The sequence below is a fragment of the Manduca sexta genome, chromosome 16 (assembly GCF_014839805.1).
Source record: "Manduca sexta isolate Smith_Timp_Sample1 chromosome 16, JHU_Msex_v1.0, whole genome shotgun sequence".
NCBI lineage: Eukaryota > Metazoa > Arthropoda > Insecta > Lepidoptera > Sphingidae > Manduca > Manduca sexta.
In genome coordinates, this window is record NC_051130.1 from 3,139,039 (window position 1) to 3,162,369 (window position 23,331).

The 23,331-nt window shown below is 35.3% G+C and overlaps 1 protein-coding gene across 2 annotated transcripts in view; it reads left to right on the forward strand.

Moving 5' to 3' along the window:
- The first annotated feature begins 2,947 nt into the window (after positions 1-2,947).
- Positions 2,948-23,331, forward strand: part of LOC115448015 — a 47,310-nt gene continuing 26,926 nt past the window's right edge. Inside the window, exons 1-5 of one of the 2 annotated variants that reach the window (XM_030175317.2) lie at positions 2,948-3,267; positions 14,062-14,201; positions 15,536-15,666; positions 16,173-16,362; positions 17,658-17,871. In XM_030175317.2, coding sequence (XP_030031177.2) covers positions 14,182-14,201; positions 15,536-15,666; positions 16,173-16,362; positions 17,658-17,871 — 555 coding nt within the window. In that variant the 5' untranslated portion in view covers positions 2,948-3,267; positions 14,062-14,181. The remainder of the gene's footprint in view (positions 3,268-14,061; positions 14,202-15,535; positions 15,667-16,172; positions 16,363-17,657; positions 17,872-23,331) is intronic. The other variant, XM_030175318.2, reaches the window with a different exon arrangement.

Consider the following 23,331-nt stretch of genomic DNA (forward strand, 5'->3'; position numbering starts at 1 on the left):
CCTTTCATTTGTATGGTATGACGTAATTATTTTACAAAAAATCATTGGTCGTCCCACGTGCGTTATTTGCACGTAGTGATATTGTAATGGAGGCTATATATATTTTTATTTTGATCCTAAATTACTTATTTTTTATTAATTACAAGTGTTTTTAATGAATTATTATGTTATTTATTCGGGTCTTATATTTTACATATATGAATTTGTTCTTCTAAGTTCTAACATAGGTTTTGAAATCTATGTAACAAAGTAAAAATTAACGGACGATTTTACTGTCCTAATCGCTATCTTTAAATCGATCGTCTAACCGCCGTTTTCAATAATCGATCTCAATCCCTTTTTTTGAGCCATCTTGACAATGGGCCAATCAGAACAAAGATATTTAATACGATTACAAATAATTTATTTTTATTGGTTTATTGTGGGGATCGGATCGATTCGACCAATCGTCAATAAGAATGTAGTTGGCTGCTTGACATGGGTATGATGACGAATCAATAATACAATGTCTATTTCTGCCGCCAAGTAGCAGTGTGTACTCATTGTCGTGTTGTAGCCAGTATACTACTGGACATAATAAGACTTAACATCTCATGTCTCATGATGGTGAGCGCAGTGGAATACCAAACAATATTTTGAAATTCAAGGTCTTGGATGGTGTTTTTTTTGTTTATGGGCGGTAGTATCGCTTATCATCAGGTGACCGGCAAGCTCGTCTCATCATTCAAATAATAAAAAAAAAACGTATTTTTATTAATCGATCAATATAAAGATAGCAATTGGGATTATTTATCGTTAATCGCAATGCAGCTAAACACTATAATGTTTTTTTTTATTTTATATGAAAATTGGTCCGCTATGAGTGGATATAATAGTTGTATTGTCTGCAGTCTACACCGTGGCTGTCGATTGTAATTCTTAGACACCTAAGATGCAACACATAGCGATATTTTTGTGAACAGTTGGACAAATAAATAATTACGTTACTATGTTTTGGTTTTAATCATTTATATCATTATTTGCTTTGTATCCCCAGTCCACAGATATATTTAAAAAAATTGAAACCCTCGATATGTTTAAATATGTCCATTAATATGACACTAAGCATTTCTCAGCGGGTAAAAAATGTAAACTCAAAAATTCTTGTTTTACTGGATGTAGGTACCTACACTAATTGAAGTCGAAACACGGTTCGGTGGGCCCAGCAACACAATACAAATATTATTGTAAACCACTGATAAAAATGAACACACAAACAAGATACCTAATACATTTTCAAATTTATTTTATATTACTGCAGTGACCCCAATGCACCTGATGGTAACTGTAGTGGGGTCTAATAGAATGTCGACTGACGGTAGATGGTTACCCGTTGACAATTGGCATAATTATGCCGGCCTATTGGAACCTGTCTTATTCCGGAACGCGATGCACTTACGTGGGAAACTATGGCGGGTTTTAACACCTTGTGTACGGTGATTGCTATCCGGGCGGATATAAAATATATCCTACCACTAGCGAGTCTATGGTGTATAATGGGCGGCCTTATCGCTTCAAGCGATCTCTTCCATGCAACCTTTGTATGGAAAGAAACAAAAATTTTACATACATAAGCAGCAAAAGGTATCAACTAAAGTACAAAATTGATCTATTGTCTTCCAAATATTATACGTCCGATTAAAAAATATATTCGTTACTTCTCTTTTAGCTGGGCCAGTGGTAGTTTGAGATTGATTACTTTGTCGACTCTGCTGGATTCGAAAACCTATATAAGACCACGGAAGTTAAACCTAAATGCTCAACTTTGACCATAATTTGTTTTTTTTAGAAAAATACATAAAGCTTTCGAACTAATCCTGTCTTGAACGAGTTCAGATTATAATTTTGTTTTTTTCTTACCATTTACTTAAACCATTTATTTTTCTATACACACATAAATAAAACAAAAAAACACATTTTGTAAATTATTTTAAATATCCGAGAGAATACAGTTATGTACGGCAATTCGAAAACAATTGAATGGCATATCCGTGAGATGCATGCAGCGCGGGAACAAAAACGTTAATGTTTACATCAACATGGGAAATAAATTACTCGAATGCGCATATGTATGAGAAGGTTCCTTCATCTATGGAGATACCTTGAGCCGTACTAGGATTATCACAGTAGATTACTTTAGCCTTTTGTTTTATAATACATATTTAAAATTGAAAAATAAAAGGTTTTTTGGCAAAAATGTATAATAGAGCGGCCCTCTCTCACACTTAATAAATTTAAAATTGATTATTAAAATAATGTTCCAAAATTACTTACGTTTGAAATATAAGTTGTCTAAGAAAAGATAAAAATGCAGAAGATCGTTTGTTATATCTTTACCTACTCATATAAGTTATAACCTACTTCATTATGTGCGTAACTCTTATAAAAAATAACGTGTGTAAACCATAATGACAACACGTTGCGGAATACCAAGGCGTCGGATGTTTCAACAAATCGCTCATCAGCATCATTAGTGGGCACAAAAACCGGCAGATGCGCTCAAGAAATGGGGATTAGTGGAAACATTACTTAACACCGCCATCGGAGGGGTACAATAGTGATGGGACAGGCGCGGATATCCGCACAAACCTATGGCACAAAAAAAAGAAAAACTAAATCGATATTAGAGGAATGAATACTTAGAGACTCAATACCGTTTTACACTTTAATTGGTTATATTTTAGAGTAGTAAGCGGTATTTAACCCGTACCGAGCGATTTGATTTATATTGTCATATATGAACATAATCGTTAAAAGTAAATGTTAATTATTGTATATAAGTATGGGTAGATATTTTCCATAATTACCTGCCATAGCATCAGTGTTCAAAAAAGTAACCGCATCTATATCCGCAGGCGTATTCTCAGACATCAACTCATCGTCTCAAAAGCACACTTTCAGTTTCTGCAGTTCGCTTGGTCTGCGAGCACGCGGCGCGGTTACGCAAACACCCGTATTATGTGACATGTCCCGCACACATTAATAAGATAAAACAGTGACACAAATTTAAAAAAAGAATACATTTATAAGTTACAGTCGTGCTCATTTTTTAATCTGTATTTTGAAATTTCCCGCCAATTTGTAAAATTTTATTGAGTGGTTTATGTGTAATTTCATTGTTTTGGTTTGGTTTTAATTTTAAAAATGTGTAGAACGTGCTTTGTCTATGTGTACAGTGATGTGCGAATTTCGTGAACTATTGCACACCGAGACATCATCTGTGGAAAAGTAAGTATTTTATTACATGACAAAAATTTGTAAGTTACTTTTAATGTGAATAATATAATAATGTTCAAAATTTCAATTAAAGTATTAAAGGTAAATCGATAGGTAAGTATCTAATTTATTCAAGAACTTACTACAAATCTAAAAAAAATAGTTCTTCGCAGATCCTTCATGGGTGTTGAGAGAAAGGACCTTAGTTAATGATGGAAAGATTTCAGATTACGCCTTCATAATTGAAGATATTACTAACTTAGTCGAGATTTTTTGGTATTAATTCGTAGAAGTGTAAATATTGCAGATTCCGTGGTGTACTATGTAATTCAGCTGTATATATGCGAAATGGAAAACCCTAGGTTCAATCCCTTAATTATTCCGCAATTATTGTGTTATCGGCAAATATTTCGTATCTGGATGATTAAACCAAAGTCTCTTGTATTTCGTAATACAACGACATAAAACTTATAAGTTATTAACCTTCAAAATGATATGGCAACTAATCTTGGTGAGCTTTGGGGAACATGTTACTTTAACCAACAAATTTGTTTGAAAGAAGGGTCTACTTCCCTATATTATATCTAAACCAAAGACAAATAAAATTAAGAGATAGATGAACTTAAACTGTATGTAATTGAAAGTTTCATGAATCATTTATAGATGAATATAAATTGAATAATTTACGTAAATTTCTAATAAATGTTAAAACATCTCAGTATTAAAATAACGCATTTATAATAACTAGTGGGATTGTCGCTTGTTTTAACGGCAGCCGAGAATACCCTGCCATTGCAACTCCTGTAAACCATATTGACAGGGATTCTTTATAACAACAGACTATCCTCCAATGTTGGAGTTCCTCGAGATTTTGCAGTACGAAGTATATTTAACAGCGTGGTGGACTAAGGCTTAATCCCGCTTAGTAGTAGAGGAGGCCCATGCCCAACGGTGGGACAGTATATAATATAGGGCTGATATTATTATAAGTATATTTAATAGTGAATGTAAATGTTGTAAGAAAATTTGTATACCCCAGAATTGTTCATAAGAATCTCTATATGTTACTACCTAATAAATAAAAATAAATAAGCCTCTATTGCTGTTACTGCTAATTATAGTAGGTATCTTATAACTTATTACTTGTTTATCTAACTATTTTTGACAATATTATTACTTAATATCGGCAATCGGTTTCTTTTTTGCAACAGCTTATCCTACGACAAAGGCCTTCTCTAAGGATTTCCATGACACTCGATCTTTGGCTAAACGGGTCCATTCAGGGAATGGACCCATTCCTGATTGTAACTACCTAATGCCTACCAAATCATAAGGGTCAGAGTGGTAGACTAAAGTGCTGGTCGTTCTTTCAATAGTGGAGGATATCTATCAGCTAAGCTCATCAGTGGGACCATTCAATTAGGATTATTGAACACCAGCTTTTGTCTGCGACTCCGCCCGCGTGAGTTGGTTTTTGCGGACTAAAATGTAGTTTATAGCACTCAGGAGCAACGTAGCTTCCTATTAGCGAAACAAATTTAAAATCAGTTTAATAGTTCCTGATATTAATGCTAAACAAACTCTTCAAATTTATATTATAGATTTGAACTAGCCTTAATTGTAAGGTCGGCTACGTAACAATCTTGTCGGAATATATGTCATACAAGAATCCTCAATTTTTTGAAGTCAAAATCGTAAGTACTACTATACTTTTTAGGCATATTGTTTTTTTTAATTCACAAAAATTTCCGCCTAAATACTAGTGTAGGTATATTAAGATGAAAATTATTGAATTTAGCGTGTGTTTCCAAGAATAATGTAATGAATCGCCCCTGTCCACAGGTCGTAAACAACCGTAAACTACAATTAACTGAGTGAAATACAAAGAAAGTTTCTCCCATTATGAATGGTTAATTATGTTACGAAACAATTTTAATATTGTTTGACCGAAGACGCGGTCCGCTTGCTGCGTCGGATGCGCTGATTATAATCGCTAGCGAACTGAGAGATTCAGACCTACGTTATTTAACAAAACAATGCTGGTAAAGATTTATCAGTTGGCTTATAATAATAAATAATATCAGCCCTGTATTATATACCGTTCCACTGTTGGACATGGGCCTCACTACTGAGACGGATTAGGCTTTAGTCCACCACGCCGACCTAGTGTGGATTGGTAGACTTCACACACCCTCAAAATTCCTATAGAGAACTTCTAGGTATGCAGGTTTCCTTACTATCTTATTCTTCACCGTTAAAGCAAGCGATAATTCGCAAAGAATACGCACATAATTTTAAGAAAAGGCAGAGGTGTGTACCTTGAAGATCTGTGCGGACATTCGTCTGGGCAGTCTGTTCCACACCCAACTAGCCTATCGTCGCTCCACTGAAATGTTCTATTGGCTTACTGGAATCAAAATGTACCGTGTAGCCATCATTATTAAACGGTTAATTAAAAAGACGCGTTGATAAAACAGGTGACGATACAAGAAAGAAGGATGTTTAAGCATTTCTCAATCCTAATCTAAACATATTATGAAACAAAGTTCCCTTTTCTGTCTGTCTGTATGTTATCGATTTTTGCAAAATTTACTGAACAGATTTTTGTGAAATTTGGTATGGAGATAGTTTAAGACCTTGGGTAGGTTAAAGGCTACTTTTTATCCCGGGACACATATAGCGGGACTTTTATCCCCAACTCCTTCACGCGGGTGCAATTAGTCGCTTTCCATTTTCAAATCTATATATCGACCGCCAGAGCTTACCACGTGCACTACACAGATTATCTCAGTTTTACAGCATTCTAATCCAAATAGCTAATTCTCCACATAATTTTCGCCGGCCTTGCCGTAATCTCTAAGTACTGACGATTTCGCAAGCCGCGGCTTAGGCTAGATAATATCTCTGGCCGCTGTATATGGATGCTATTTATAGGATAATAATAGATTAGTTAGGATAATCTACGTAATCTATACTTATATGAACGTTTAATATAAGCTTTGCCTTTGGCTGTTATCAAATATAGTTAGTTAAATCAATAGGCTTATAAAACGAAGTGTCTATGTAAGGTAATAACAGATTTTTTTTAAACGTATGTGATTATAGCTTATTGCCCGTAGCTTCGTCCCCGTAGAAGAATTTTAACCAAAGTAATAAAGTAAATTGCGAATCTTTAAAAGGACGATAAATTTTCCGATAACCTATTCTCATTAAACAAATCCATTTATATGCTGTCCACCTGTAATAACTATATGAAAATGGTTCAGCAGCTTAAGAAATGTGCGCTTACTAAGTAATATAGAAGCAGACAAAAGAATTCTCAAAATCGATGACGTTGCGTTGCAGTTTAAGACGTTAAAAATAAACTTTTGAAGAATCGTTACTGTAAGTTGTTAATTATCTTTTCTTCTGCATAAATAAAATAAAGAAATAAGGATTAAGGGGCAGAGGTCATCCAACAATCATTCAAATTACCTAAAACAACGTCTCATAACAACGGAAAGTTAAACAAATCTGTGTATAGAACATGATAGATCTGGAGATTCAAAACATAGGACAGTCGGTATGTTTATAAAACCGATCGAAACTCATATTTGATATTCTAGTTCTATGGGAGTTTATTAAACAAGTGACTTGTTTTAGAAATCTTTTTATCTGTTTATATTATTGTAGGTGTTTCGAATGTTTGCGTAGTGACTATGCTTCGTCTATTTCTCCACTAAGCATTAATATGTTTGTTTTGTTTCGACTTCAAGAACATACCCTAATTGTAATTAACAGATTACTGATGAAGTCGTAAACGAAACGTGTTAATTCGGCAAATATATTTTTTCACCAAAAGAATGTGAGCGTCCATATGCAGCGAATGCTTCGAAAATAATCGCAAGGTTGATAATTTCGCAAGTACATGGACATTTCGTTTGGATATTTGTTTCTAGGGTCAGTGGGTTTAATTTTTTTTTGGTATCGGACTTCGCTGTCCATATTGGGGGACTCCTATGAATGGGAGATTGGAATCCCCCGCTTAGCGACTACAGGGCCCTGGAGAAAAGTTGGGAGGGGATAGCAGAGAAGGAAGTGTAGGGGAAGGTTATGGAAACCTCTTAGGATGGGAGGAAGGGAGAAGGCCAGGAAATGTTATGTTCTAATACCTCTCAATGTGAATTGGCAATCATGAGGTATACACACTTAACCGCGTGCCTAAGACCGCGACAAATGTTTCTCGGAGCATGGACGTGCATTCGGTGTGGAGACAGAATGCACAAGAATTGCCTCGGGGGGAGGATCAGTGGCTTGTCAACAAAGTCTTGTTTAAATACTTTAAACTTAATTTTTTGTTTTATCCATCTTAATGAAAGTAGTACTCAGGTGTTGAGAAAGATTGATTCCCATAAGTGAAACTTAATGAAAGTAGTAGGTACTCTGGAGTCAGAGGATTGATTTCTTTTCGTGAAATATTTTTCATAATTGGACTAACAGTTTGAGACATTCGCACATTTGCAGAAATAAACAAACAAAATATTTAGCTTAACATTTGTTTAATTTAAACAGTTAACTAAGTATATAAAATAGATCAGACTTTAGAGAATCTAAATATCTACAGATAGGTTTTTATTTCCCACATACGCTATCGCAAGGCAAGGAGATTTCGTTAATATTAAATGTCCGTCAAAGCCCACGTAAACTATCAATTCTTAAACGATTAACAGTCAAATATTCAATTAGGATTAACAAATGAACCAATATGTCAACATGACAGACGTGGGTTCAGTTAATAGCCAAAGGATAAAAGAGATAAGACAATATGTTAAGTATTAACTGCATTGGCGTGGAGAAGCGAATTACGGTAGAAAAACAGATTTTCGACCTCGCCATTGAATTTAGTACCTTACAACCCTTGTTTTAGTTAGTAATAGACTAAGCGATAGAAAAACAGGGCTATTACGATGTCGGAATTAAATTTAATACTGGTAACCGAATGGTAAACGTCTAGGTAGACGTATCAGGCGACAACAAAGGGCGATAAATGCTGAAACTCCATTATTCTAGTCTCTACACTTGTCGTATGGTTCTTTAAGGTTCATTTTTTAAATCTAAAATAGTTAGGTCTACGTTTGAAAGCGGAAGTTGTCATTTGAAATTTAATTTTCCACAGATAATATCCCTAGCTTAATAAAAATGGCTTTAGTAATTTCTATCACGTGCAAAAATTATCGTGCCGGTCTCACCGACGCCTTTATGTAATAAACAGAAATGTTTAAAATGTTTACTATAGAATTTACGGAAACAATTCCTTTGTTCACCATTTATGAGTATTATGAAATAACGCTATTCTTATGTGTGAGGCCTTTCACACGAAGCTTGGCATGGCATGCCTCAAAACCTTACTAAAATAGGTTTGGGATTAAGTTTATTTATTTTAGAGAAGGCGTTAGGAATACCACACAATAAAAACAATACAAATACATACATTGTTAAAACTATTATAGATTATATTGTCTTGTATGTGAGAGTTCGTCTGGATACCACTGCTTTCTTTTGAGGAATCGACTACAGTCAAATGCCATGTTATTATAATATAAAGATTGAATGTTGCTACTTGCATTGGGCAGATGTGAATGATTGCGCTTCTCTTCAATTAACTGTATCAAATATAACTGTCATTGAGCATACTTCACCTACTGACGACGCTTTAACGATTTCTTCACAAGTTATATTGGCCCTATAAAGTTATTTTGTATCGTAAATTGTTAATTACCCTCCAAGATTTGGTAGATTAAATGAATCTGTTAATTCGATACTTCCAAAGTGGCCTAATAATATAATATTTCAAATCGGTCACGCACTGATTAAATTAGTTAGATCACGATCGATTTACACTTATCGATTAGTAAACGAATCGATTTTTATTAATGCACATCATTCTCTTTTCAATTCGAATAACCATTAGTTGAAACAGTAGAGTGGCGTAATGGTTTAAAGATAGCGTTTGATTGCTCTTTTGTTTATTCTTTACTAGTTTCCCTCGCGGCTTCGCCTACGCGATCAAGATTAAATATATCATTGAAATAATACATGTTAATATCCTGGATCATCTATATAACAAATCTGAGCAAAGGGAACAGGAGTTTGTGCGTTTACTTTTAAACAATATTCCAAAAAATTTCGCAAACTTTTATATTCATTATATTTAGGTATTAGTGAATAAATAAATATTTTTTACGATATACAGATGTTTGAAATACTATCGTTATCTCCTACGACTACATATAAACAGGTAACAGAAGAAACAGATACGTCCAGAGCACATCAAGTTCTAAAATAATTAATTAATATAAGAACTCAAAAGAATCCGCACGAAACAGCAAGTTTCGTTCCCAATATCAGTTACATAACATTAATGGAGATGCTAATGAAAAATATAATCGTTTTGTTCTTTTGTGATGGTTGCAATGATATATCGAGGTCGACGGCAAAACGATTACCAGATGATTGAGACGTGACTCAAACATTTAAGAAGTAAAATATTAAACAGATTTACCGCTATCTTCATATCAAGATCAATTTTTTTTTTTCAATAAAGTACACGAAGTTTGCTGAGAAGAAAGTAGAATGGAGGAGCAGCATTTAATTTAGTCTGTACTTGAACTAAGTTTTAATAGTACTAGTTTGGTCTTGCTTGCCCTGGTTGAAAGATCTTACCGGAATAAAACTCAGTGTGTACTTCTTTATATTATGTTTATCTAGAACATAATCGATGTATGTCTCTATATGGCTAATCTCATCAGAATCTATAATATTCAGCGTTTTCTGTGTCACTTCACCGAGGTTCGAATGTCTAAACGTCTTTCGTTTTATAATATGCTGTAAATCGCTATTATCTTGTAGTGGCGTAGGAAACGAGGCTCTAAGTGCAAAAAACCGCCTATCCCCGACAACCTGTGGTCCACAATTAAACTTTATAATAGATTAGTTGCTTCGTTATTTTTCACAAGATGGCGACTTAAAAAATATCACTGATTAAGTTCCGGGGATCCTTGGCAACCCAAGACATTGCATCGCCTAACCCTATAGTAGTTACGGTCTTGTTACTTCGTTGCCTTGTAAGCTCGTGCAACTGTTGGTCCTGCGCCTAATCTCTCTCCAGTCATGGATTGCCGTTTCACCGGACTATGAGAGTGAAGGAACAATAAGTACAGCTGTGTATTGCGCACACACTAGTGCACTGTAATATCGCCTGCGTAGCTGGTTGATCTCCGTCAAGATTGGCCGCCGTGGCCGAAATTCGGCAAGGAGGCCTCATCTTACAGACTGGATTGTAACTAAGGCTGGATCAGGGTGTCTAAAAGTTCTAACGTATTTAATTACAAGTCTACAACCCTGTGACTCAATCACAATACGAATTTCATAAACGTATGTTGTAACGTTAACGTGTAAGAGAACACCTGTGCTGCGTAGCGTGACGTGGTCATCTATGCATAGAACAGTATGCTGTTGTCTTTGGACAATAGATATAGGTACTAAGTTCACACCTTTATTCTTAAAGGAGTAAAGGTTTTATCGAGACATAAACGAGGCTCAGATGGAACTAGATAGCCTATGTTGGTAAGGATTAAAAATTAGGAAACAGATGCTGACATTCATAATATTATTAATGTTAAGTATAGAGGTATTGTATAGGGTCTTTTGACATTAAGTTACAAAATCAAACCATATACTTACTTGTCTCCTTAGTAATACTTTAGTTAAATATAAAATAACTCTAACCGTAGATGTAAAATAAAAAAGTGTAAGTTTCGAATAAAATAAATATTAAAAATATTTTTTTATACTTTTACAAGCCTTAAGGTCACTAATTCTGCTCTAAGAGAATATGTCATAGTAGCATTATCACACTTACAGTCAAAACTAGACTCGTGAATACATCACATTCGCACTAAACTTTAAAGTCATGAAAAAAAATAAAACTAAAGACGTGATTTTCGGGGAAAATATTCGTTATTAATGGATGATTTTTGGCACATTGTTAGTAAAGTTAAAGACTTGTATGTGGTTTCATATATGCAATGTCAAAACGACCCTGTATTGTACTATTAAGATACTTTATTTAATTGTACGTATTTAAGTTTGCAAAGGTAAGTCGGTAGGAATCGTATACCGTTCAACGCTAATCTATTTTTTTTTTCACCGTACTATGAAACTCCTTGTTAGCAAATCCATGATATCTACGATTATATCCTTAAGCAAGTATGTATCTAAAATTCAATTAAATGATTATCTATATATCTATAGGCACTATAAAACAATGTAATTGATTAATTTATTAAAATTATGCAGCATTTCAACCACATGCATATTAAAATAACTCCAAATCCAATAAAATCTGAAAGGTGAAGGATGGATGAGGTAACCCATTATTTTGGCGGTCTGAATTAATGTCCATTGATCTTGAGGTTTAATTGTTTAAAGACGGGCTTGGTCATGATAATCATATTGTTAGAAATAGAATCGAATTTGTGACAAAAGGATGGCGTATTTTTTATTTTTATCAGCGGAAGTTGTTTGGCCATACAACGTCTTTTATGTAGACTGCATTTTATGGTAAGTTTTAGCTATCAACCATAGCGTCACTATAAGCGAACCAGCAAATTCACAAAGTTTAATTGAAATCAATCAATTTGTGAGATAAGCTTGGGAAAAATATAGTGCATTATTTCCAATTTATCCCGTTGATTTCTCAAAATGATTCTGTCATACAAACATTGTCCTCTTAATTACGAATACAACAAAAACGAAACCCGAAACGCTCGATCCGTTCTCAAGTGAAGCTCTTATATACAGAAGGAAATGCGTTTTTATTTATTTAGATTTCAGTATGGCTTGTAATCAGTGAAACTCGGAAGTCCTTCATGCGAGCGAAGTCACAAGCAATGCCTAGAGAATAAAAAGGCTGCCGTTAACCCGGTGTATTGCGAAACAACAATGGAAGCAATTTACTTAAAATATTTACCGTGAAATAAAACTAATAGCCTACAGCCAATAATTAGTACGCATTGTGTACCGCTCCATTCAAATTAATTGATTATACGGCTAAATGTAAATATTAGATCACTTATTCTAAGAAGCTTATTGTTATGAATCAAAATATTTTTTATGCTTAAACAATATCTACGAAATGGATTTATGTTCGTCTCTGATTACTTAATTTTTATTTTCATATTAGCATAATGCATTAAATTTAGTTAGTTAGGTATCTAGATAAAATTCAAGTAGTATAATTTCGGCATTAAGGACCTTAATAAGTTACGGTGCTTTAATAACTGAAAGTTCTTCGTTTGTTGCTATTTATGAGTAGTGTTTGCGTTTACTATTGGATACGCTTAATTATTTCCAAAAAACAGAAATATATTTTTCAATATACTATTGGACATGTTATATTTTAGATTTGAATCTACCGTTAGCTGCTATTACAGTAGTAGATTTAAATGCAGGATTTCGCGTTGTTAAGGCCTGTATTATTTTGCCAAGGGCGATTTTTGTTCGACAGGAATTCAATAACTGCTCGGCTCTTCAGGAGAAAGGCAATTGCTCCACAATATTTCGTTGTATTACTTCTGTTTACCATTGTATCATTCTTCAGTCCATAGAGCATTGCATCTCCTACCAATTATCACAGTCTAGCTCGCTAAGTGTTACATAATACTGTACATCTTGACAAGTGGAACGAGGGCGTCGCGGATTGTTGCGTCTCTAAAGTGTCGCCGACAACGCAACGACAATTATACGTGATAATGGATATTTAACTCCTAGATGTCAGTGGCGACGCGTCCATATAACCCTTTTTTCAATTAAATTCCTTTCGGCTTCCCTTTTAGGTTTATTTACGTTTGTTTAAGTTTTTGTTGTTAAATTGGTTGCGATATGTTGACTAAGGCAATTGTTTTTGCCTCGGGTTACCTTTTGAAAAATTTCCGCCTTCGGCACTGCTAGATGTACACAACACTTCGCAACTTAGTTAAGAACCCTTTTCTAACTCTAGATAAGTTTTTACGGCAATAAAAATCTCAGACCAGTAGAGCGAAAATGCTTAAGTCAGAGAAATGATGTAAATAGTTACAGACTATTTCAGGTTGTTAGATGCTAAAACGCCAACTAAAACTATTAATATTATGAAGAAATAGTAGTAGAAGATAGGTAACATAAATTTCGAGTTCACAAAATAAAAGGCTACACTCACCAAATACAAGATGTTTACTGTTGCATATCTTTACAGACTGTGAGATATCGAGAAGTCAAAGGTGAAAAACGCTTTACAATATAAAACCGTGGTAAAATAAGGATACCTAAAGCGAGATATCCATCAGATTGAAATGGAAACAATGAGGTTGAGCACGTCTCATTCTGCATATGGATGATAATTGTATGGCTAATCAAGATCGCATTTACTTCGGACCTTGGATGATGAGATAGCTCATATTTGTGACTTCATTATTATAGTAGACTCAAGGGTACATTGATTATAATTACCTGGGTAACCGACTTTGGTCGGTTGATTCGATATTCTTATGGTATTTATTACTTGGAGACAGTCTAACTTAAATTACTAGATCACTTCTGTTCTAGCTCTCTATCGCCTATGAGCTAACGATCTGTTAGTGGTTTTTCAAGAAAGTAGGGACACACACACCTCACGAAATGCAAATGTAATATGTCCTTGATGCATGTATATTATACCGTGTGATTCATATATGTTCATGTTGTGCTACAATTGCATCAAGAAGTTTCACCTGGTATTTGTTGTTTCAGGGTGGTGTGCGACGCGAGAGCAGCGAGGCGGCGGGGTGCGCGTGCGGCGGCCGCGCCCCGCCCGCGCACCCCGCACACCCCGCGCCGCCAGCATTGCACCCCCTCAGGGCTCTGGATGAAATGCCGCCGCCACTACTTAGGTAACGAAGTGGATATTAATGAGACTAATATTATGTTAAGGCAAATATCGAGTTGAAGATAAAAATCATTAAGAATATAAATTACTAAGAAATAAGCAGTAGTAAAGCTAACATTGGAATTTCATAACTCATTTCTTTCCAATTATATATTTTTTGAGAAAAAGTAATCAAGACAGAAGTAAATTCCTTAGTTTTCCAAGGATAACTTCATCACGTGAGCAAATTCGAGAATAGAGTAACCTCATTTATAAAAGTAGTTCATGCAGTAAATATTCTGCATAATTAAATTCATATTCATAGAACTCATCCTTGACTCGCATTTTTACTTCAAGGTTTAGCACAGGATACCTGCAAAAACTAATTTCCTGCAACCAAGGTAACAATGGTACATTTTGTCATGACTTTTGGTTATTGAAAGCTGTTAGCTTCGAAAACAAAGGATTGCTCGGCAGCCGAACTCATTTTCAAACAATGAAACATCGAAATAGCCAGGAGAGTTGAGTCACTGGAGAATCCTGTCTGCAAACTTTTCCCATGACCTTTCTTTCCAGGTAGTAATGTTCAATTTACGGTGTAAAAGCGACATAATAAGTTTGTAACCACGACGGCGTGGGGTCTTTGACTTGAAGAAATTTTGCATGCGTGCCCCGTACGGATCTAGATGTATTGCGTGATGGAAGTTAGGATTATGGTAATGTTATGTTAAACACACAACGGAGAAATATGATAGTATTCCATCAAAATATTTGTCAGGGCAACGTTAGAAGTAGGTTATGCAAATAAATGCAGTTTCAATAAATAACAAGATTTGTCAATTGCCGGATTTTGCACACGGATTGCCGAAACTGTTGAAAACTTGTATTACGAATAAAATGTGCAATTATATTTGAATATATTTATTAACTGGACTTGAATACCGTTGAACTTTTATTAAACATACAAAATAATGCGTTCGTTGAAAACGTGTACAGAGCGTGCGTATCCAAAATCGAAAACATGCGCTGACGGCGCATATAAAATACCATGCCTTCAGAGGTCTTTACCCCTTTAAAATTTTTAATTTACTTATTCTATTTTACGTAGTACATAGAGTATATATTTAAACATAACTTGCTTAAGACATTCCGTCCTAGTCAAACCTTGATGCACAGTTTAAAAAGGTCCAAAAGCAGAAACACTTCTTTATCTCAGTTCAAATTTCAGTGTTATACAGATTCCCTACTGGACGCAGGCCGCTTCTAACAGGTCGGTCCGGAAGTTTTTAGGCGAAACCTATATTCAACAATAGACTTGCCGTTACTGATGATGACGATGATATTCCTTGGTGCCTGCAGGTCGAACCCTCTATACACGGAGGAGGAGGAACAGGAGGTGGTGATCATCGTGGATTCGCTAGAGGAGGTGCCCGAGGTGGAACCCGAGCGGACGCCGCGCCGCGCGCCCTCCACCTCGTCAGGTCAGTTAGGTTAGGACGTTGTTTGTTATCCTTTGGTGTTTCTCTTTACTTTAACTTCGTCTACTTTTTCCAATGCTCTAACACGTTTTAGCCTCGGTCTCCCACAAAAAAAATACTTACTTCTATATTTTTAAGATTTGCACCAAAACACCACAATAATTTTAATTCATTTCTTGGTTATTCGTTCGGCTATTGCGCAAAGGTGACGTCCCTTGGATATTAAACACTTGGGCTGACACTAATAACCTGTTCCTACATAACTGATGTTTGCACAAAAATACCATCATCATTCTAATTCAATGCTTGATGGTCACTCTTACTTGGGCTTTTGATATTACTCATAACGCCTTTAATGACATTATATGGATATTAAGCAAATGAAACAAAACACACTTTTTTCACTTAACATCTATATTTATTATTACTAAAATATTTGTTTTTTAATCCATAACATCTTAATTTCCTTTTGAGTATAGCGTGTCTCCTAAGTCATAATGTAATGTTATTTCGACCAGGCTACGGCAGCGGCGGCGGCAGTCACGGTCGCGTCTCGCCTTTACCAAAGAACTTCGCGGAGCCCGCCCGGCGGCTCTCAGGCAGCGACAAGCTCGATGGATCTCACACCACCTCCGACTCGGACAGCCCTGTGTGCACGCTCTCCAGGAGTCTCAAGGAGGATATACGCTCATGCTTGGGAGGCTGCAGGTAATATACCAGCCTGTATTATATCCTGTTTTATTGCTGAGTCTACACTACTAATGAGAGGTTGTAGGCCTGAGTTCACCTAGTGAAGAAAGTCCGTGCACAGTAGAGCAGTATAATGATTATTATATTTATTCACGGTCATAAGATTTTACTTGTCAGATAAAGCAAATTATAATAATTATAATGCGAAGGTCAATTATAATTTCTAACGAAACTTTCTCAGTTCCGAAAGTTAATTTATATTATAAATATTTTTTCTAGTGCATACGCGTTTAATTATATTTGCCAACAAAGGACGTTAATATGAATGAATTTGCGCACTGGGTCGAAAATTTAATGCCAAATTCAAGTAAGTAAACTATGAAGTTTATTATAATTTGATTTATTTAAAAGAGATTATTTTCAAGGACTCTCTTAGTAAAACCAGAGTACATAAAGATATCTTCAAGGTCAATGGATACTTGGACGGATAAGCATAATTCTAGCATAGTCCTGCTATAAAATAATGTCAACATACATACATACATAACATCACGCATTTTATCCCCGAAGGGGTATGCAGAGGCGCAACTAGGGCACCCACTTTTCGCCAAGTATGTTCCGTCCATGATGTGATAGGGGGCGAGCCTATCGCCATATCGGGCACAAATTCCAGACTCCGGGCTGATACTGAGCAGAAAAACCCAAATATCACTTTGCCCGACCCGGGATTCGAACCCAGGACCTCAGAGCGCTATTGTACCGGACGTGCAATACAACTACGCCACCGAGGCAGTCTCAGTAAAATAATGTCAATACTGTGTTAAACACAATACAATACAATAAATTAAAGACGATCTGCTTCTTGGATTCTATGGCATTCCATGCACTCATTTTCGACGTATTGGACAGGTTCTAATTCTGTTCTTCCCTCTGTCCTCATTTCGCTTCTCTGTGGATTCGGCGCTACATACTTTATTAAGCAAATTAAAGGAACAATTTAAACTAATTTTTACGCTCACCTGGTTGATGTCATATATTTTGATAATAATACTTTCTATTTACATTCGTAGTATTTTGTTGTTGAATATATATTTTTTTCATAATTCTCTAAAATTTTTGATCAAATTACCCATATACCGCTTGATAAATATTTACGTTGAATGTTGGTTTTGACTTAGTTTGGAAATCTTTAGGACGTATGTTCAGCAGTGGACTTCATGTGGCCGATGCTGTTGATGAATTATCTATAAACACCTATAAAATAATCATTACGTTATCCTATCCTCAACTGCGTATCACACCTCATCTCCTAGATGGGAGAAAGATGTAGGCGACGTGGTGGAGGCAGCAGTGCGCGGCGCCGGCGGCATCACAGCTGCGCGTGCGCGCCTGCACGCGGCCCTGCTCGCGCTGCACGACCCCCCGCCGCGGGTGCCCAACCGCGGGCCCTCGCTGCCTTACTGTGGCCCTGGGGTCAGACCTGGTGACGTCACAATGATGCCGAAGAACACCGAGATGTCTTTACTGGTGAGTTTTTTAAATGTTTACTTTCTTTTTTCTCCAGTTATTTAACAAAACCATAGACATTTTTGTGTTTTTTCCTTATTTTAGGGTTTGGTACCCAAATTATACCGGCAGAACCCTATTAATTAGTATCTGCCGTGTGCTGTCGAATGTTGACCTCCAAGAGCATTATAATACTAGGGAAAGTTGATCTGTTACCCAGAAATATTGCTATAAAACTGTCAATTTCTAAAGTTGGAACTGTCAATGTAAAAAAAAGTGTTTTTTCTTTACAGCTACAGTTGTAAAAAATAAGTTTTTAGGACTGAGTTAGACCACATTTCAGCTCGAAATTCTACTAAGTTTCTAAAAACCTTTTATCTAATATAAAGCTATGCTAATGTTTTAAATATAATTTTAACGTGATGAGTTTTCTTCCGGGAAGAAGCCGCGAACAAAATTTGGTTAATCTTCATATATTATGCGTGATTTTTCACAATACGACCTTAACGTCTTTACAACATATTGTTTTATTACGTCAATTAATCTTTGGTAAATGTTATGTTGTACGATTATTACAAATGCAATATATTTTATTACGCTACAGAACCTATGCATCGCTAGGAATAAAACATAATCAAAAAATCTCACAAAATCCAGATCCTTCCTTTGTCGCCAGTGATGTTTGCCAATTTCCAACGATTTTTGATTATAACAAGTAAGGCTATCGGTCTGAACTAATTAATGTCAAACGCTATATTCAGTCCCTAGAATCAACCAATCAAAATAAGTCATTTGTACGCATGTCAAAATTCTTTATTTTGATTGGTCCATTTATCGATTAATCCGAAGATAGGGATTGGGATCGTTTATTATAATCCGCCGAAATGTAAAAGTAAAGAGCAGATATTTTAATTTTAAGCCATCGTAAGAACGTTTTTTATAAGAATCTTGATGTTTCGTTTAAAAAGGCACGGAAAGAGACCTCACTGCAGCTTATATTAGCAGAGATGGGTTCAGATAGAGTGTCGACTGACGACAAATGATGGAGTTTTCACTAATGATGGCATTCAAAATGGCCTTCATGTCTACTGAATCGAACTGACATCTTAGTTTGTCATCATTAATATATTTCCCATACTAGACCATTAAGGCATTACGAAACATTTTTTGTACACATCAGCCTTTACCTTTCTGCAATTGAAATGTACATCGTGTTCATAAAATTACAATTTAACATGACGGTATTTTGCAATATAATGGACATTAACTGACATCTTCATTGAAGACTACACTAGTTGTTATGTTTGACTTTGCGTAGGTCTTGAGAGTGTGCTACTAACTCTTGGATCTTGAGAGTGTGTGTACTACTAACGCTTATGTTTTGACAATGTGCGTCTTTTAAACTCTTAGGTCTTGAGAGTGTGTACCGCTTGGTTAGCATTAGACCGTAGATTTTCAATCAGGTTCAAATTCCGTAAATGCAAGTCCCCCCCCGTGCCCATGAAGGCTGTAAAGTATTCGAAACGTTGGGAAAAATAATAATATAAAAACTACGATAAAATTCGTAAACAATTTTATTTTAACAGCTAATATTCGCGTAAATATAAGATAACATAAGTCCTTCTCATCTCATCTCATCTCATCAGCCTACAACTGTCCACTGCTGAACATAGGCCTCCCCTAGTAGTAACAAATAAAATTATCAAATTATTAACATAAGTCCTTACTTTTTTAAAATTAGGTATGTAGACGAGGACTTGATCATAAGTAATCTTGGAAGCCCATAAACCTCCATAATTTCAAATCAACAATAAATAGCCTGCCAGTATAAAAAGTAAGGAGTAGGGATTAGGGACCAAATTGATTCGATTATTTTCGATTATTTTTATACAGACGGACAGCACAGACTTGCATAATACTAACTACACACCCACAGACTTTTTAATGGACTTAAAAAAATCAATTTTAGAAGTATTATTTTTATTGTGCGAAGTCACGCGTTATTTCACGCTTGACCATCGCATGTCAACAGCAGCCATTCACGATTTGATATGCGAATTAAATGTATTCAACCGATGGATGCTAATGATGCTGAAGGACTGTGGGAATATGTCTTGGAATCATGATATTGTATTGCAGACATATGTTATAAGTTAAGAGTAAGGATATCAGAGAAGTTTACATCACGTCATGAAAATAGTTTGTTTAAAAAGTTGTTGGGACGAAGGAACATTTTTCTTTTTTTAATCGACTTCCAAAAATATGGACGTTTTCAATTCGATGTATTTTTTATGATTTATCTGCAATCTGTGGACCGATTAGCGTATTTCCTTATTTATTTAGCAAAGGAAGTTCGCAAATTGACATTACAATATAATATATTGGTATTGGGTGCATAGTTTTTTAAGTTCTTCGAATTGATACAATATTCAAGAAATATTTTTTTTATATTACGAGTGTCATGTATTTAAAAGGAACAATGGGTTTTATTGATTCCTGTGTTGAATATTAATTATGATTTCTAGGTGGAAATATATATACAGTATGAATATAGCGGTAAATTCTTTTGAAATCGGTACCTGTCACAATATTGAATTTGGAAAAAATCTTGAATAAAGAATACTGAGCAGTTTGACTCAAAAATGCTATGAATTATTTTATTCTTAATTCAAAAATTCTAGCAGTGGGAAGGTCAGATATCTTTTCCCATTACCTCGAGTGACATTTGAATTTAACGATTCTTATAGTGCGGATGTGACCAGTAAATTGTCATACGCTTGAGTTCATAAAACTTAAATTGCACATAGATATGACCATGAATATATTCCGTTATTACAGAACATCCTGTTCAATTATTTAAATTATGCAAAAAGTTATGATAAATAGGTTCGCGAATTTGATTCTTAGTTATTCAAAGGAAACGGCTGGCAACACATGTCAAAACAAAATTAAGAATTGATAAGGTATTTGAATAACAATTTAATATATACATCCGTTCAGCAGTCCTTATTTGGAGTCATCAGACTGATCCAAATCAGAACAGTCGACCTGATTATGATCAAGTTTAATAACAATAAATAAGTTACTTAATATGCTTTTAATACTTGCATAGAACTGAGGCCGTTTAATATTTCAATAAGCCTGTATGAAATGTAGGTGACGTCGAAAAATATTGCGTACAAGATATATTTCTCTGAATGTGAAGAAGAGATCCTCAGTATCATTTTGCTGGCTCACTTTTACAACGTCCGATGTTATTTATAATGTTGCAAAAATGACATTAAAAATGTCATGTGAAAAGCAGGCATTTCAAGGTTATAAGATACCCCGGGTTCAATTTGCGCCGAACAAGGCCACGGGTTTGTTGGTATGCCGATGAGAGGTATACAGGGGTTAGGGACTCGGTCCAATGCTCACTCGATGCTATACTCCCGAGTGTCGACATTGGGCCGTCAGACCTGTGACACCAACATAACCATTCCACTTACCCCCCAAGTGACGGTTCTACAACTCCTTTTTGCCGGAAAAAAAAGGCATTTAAAGGTTGTTTAAAGGTATGCGGTAAACTATGAAAACGTATTAAACATTGCATTAAGTCGAGCAAATTAATGATCAACCTCCATTCGCAACAGGCGGCACCATTGTACGAAATATTATCTTTGTACATTTGGTTTAATTACAGCCGCTTCAAATATGTTAACTAGTTGAGAATGCGATAATAAATTAGTTATTTTAAACTTTAGGGCTTGTTCACATGGCATATTTTATGTTATGTGTTTTGAGGCGCTACAAACGTGGGGTAAATTGAATAAAGGCGGGAATTTACGTGTTGATTACGGTAGAGCTAAGAGATTCATTTTTATTTTAAAAGTATGTAGGGCATTTTCATAGCGGCGATGGTTTAGTCGAGAGTGAAATAGATTGCTGTAACAAATTTCCGTAGGTTCAAAACCTAAAGGCACATACCTCTTTCTTAAAGTTATGCGTGTATTACCGCTTACTTTAATGGCGAAGGAAAACATCGTGAGGAAACCTGTATGCCTGAGAAGTTTTCTTTAAGAATTTCAAAGGTATTTGAAGTCTTCCAACTCATACCAGGCCAGCGTGGTTGAGTAATACTTAAAGCATTTTAGTAGTATAGGAGGTCCGTTCTCAGCAGTGGATTATTTTTATTAAGGCATCTACGTTTTCTACCAGTGATCTTACTCTGCAGCGACTCATCTGCCAACTCTACTAAACTCAGAGATTTCAATGTGCGTAGGCCAAATCTACAAGTTCCTATTAAAATTAGTTGTGGAATGTTTGTTGAACATCGACGTTTTGGGACAGAAAGGGAATAGAATTTAACACCATTTTCTATTTAAACCATTTATTTTCTACAAACACATATAAACACCAAAAATAAAAAAAACACACACACAGTTAACAATATTAGGCATACGACGTATTTTCTTATGTGTGGTATTAGGATATTGATTCTCGAACAATTTATAATTATACCAACCTAGCAACCAAAGATTCCGTGCATACAGCCTTAACACGCATTCAGAATTACACACATTAATATTGTAGTTAAATATGCGTTTAAATTTGCATAAAAGTCTTTAATTACCCACAAGATTTGCGTAAAATGCTCGCGGCATAGGTACCGCTGCGCCCGTCGGAAAGGCTTATCTTAGTACTTAAGGACTTGCTATTTGTAAGTTTACATGTTTATTTTGCTATTAAAATTATTTTACTCTATCAATACTATTATACTCGTAGTACAAAGCTGAAGAGTTTGTTTGTTTGAAAGCGCTTATCTCAGGAATTATTAGTTCGTATTGAAAACTCTTTTAGTGTTGCCTTACTTGAGGAAGGCTGTAGGCTATAACATCACGCTATGACCTATAGGACCAGAGTAGCAACGAAAATATTGTAAAAACGGGAAAATGTGTTCCTTTTGAGAGTTTCTATTACGTACACTGCGTAAGCGATTGAAGTTACGCAACGATTAAGGATGACAGAGTTGTTCATAGTGAAAAAAATTTTTTTTTTTAAATCGTCTCCTCCGCTGAATCTGTCAGCCTGTTTGAATGCTATAAACTCACAAACTACCTAAAACAAATCATATTTGAGTCTAGGAGGTAAAACGACATGAAATTTAGATCGATATTATATTTAGCGGATAAAGCACCTTAATTGCGATATAAGGCGCCGCGCAGACGTTGCGGAAGTAACTGTCAGATTCATAGCGCATATGTAGTGATACCATTAGCCAATAGGTTGTATTAAACAATTAATAACAAAAAGTATTGTAGGAGTTGCATAAAAAAAAAGTGGTTGCATACTACTTACTACCTTACTTGACTTCGTCAAAACAGACAATGCAATCTACCAAGACAAGCATCCTTGCTTCCTTGCAAAAAAAAATTAAAAATCTGTTCTATCCAAGACTCCTGTCTTGGATAGAACAGATTTTTAATTTTTTTTTTACCCAGT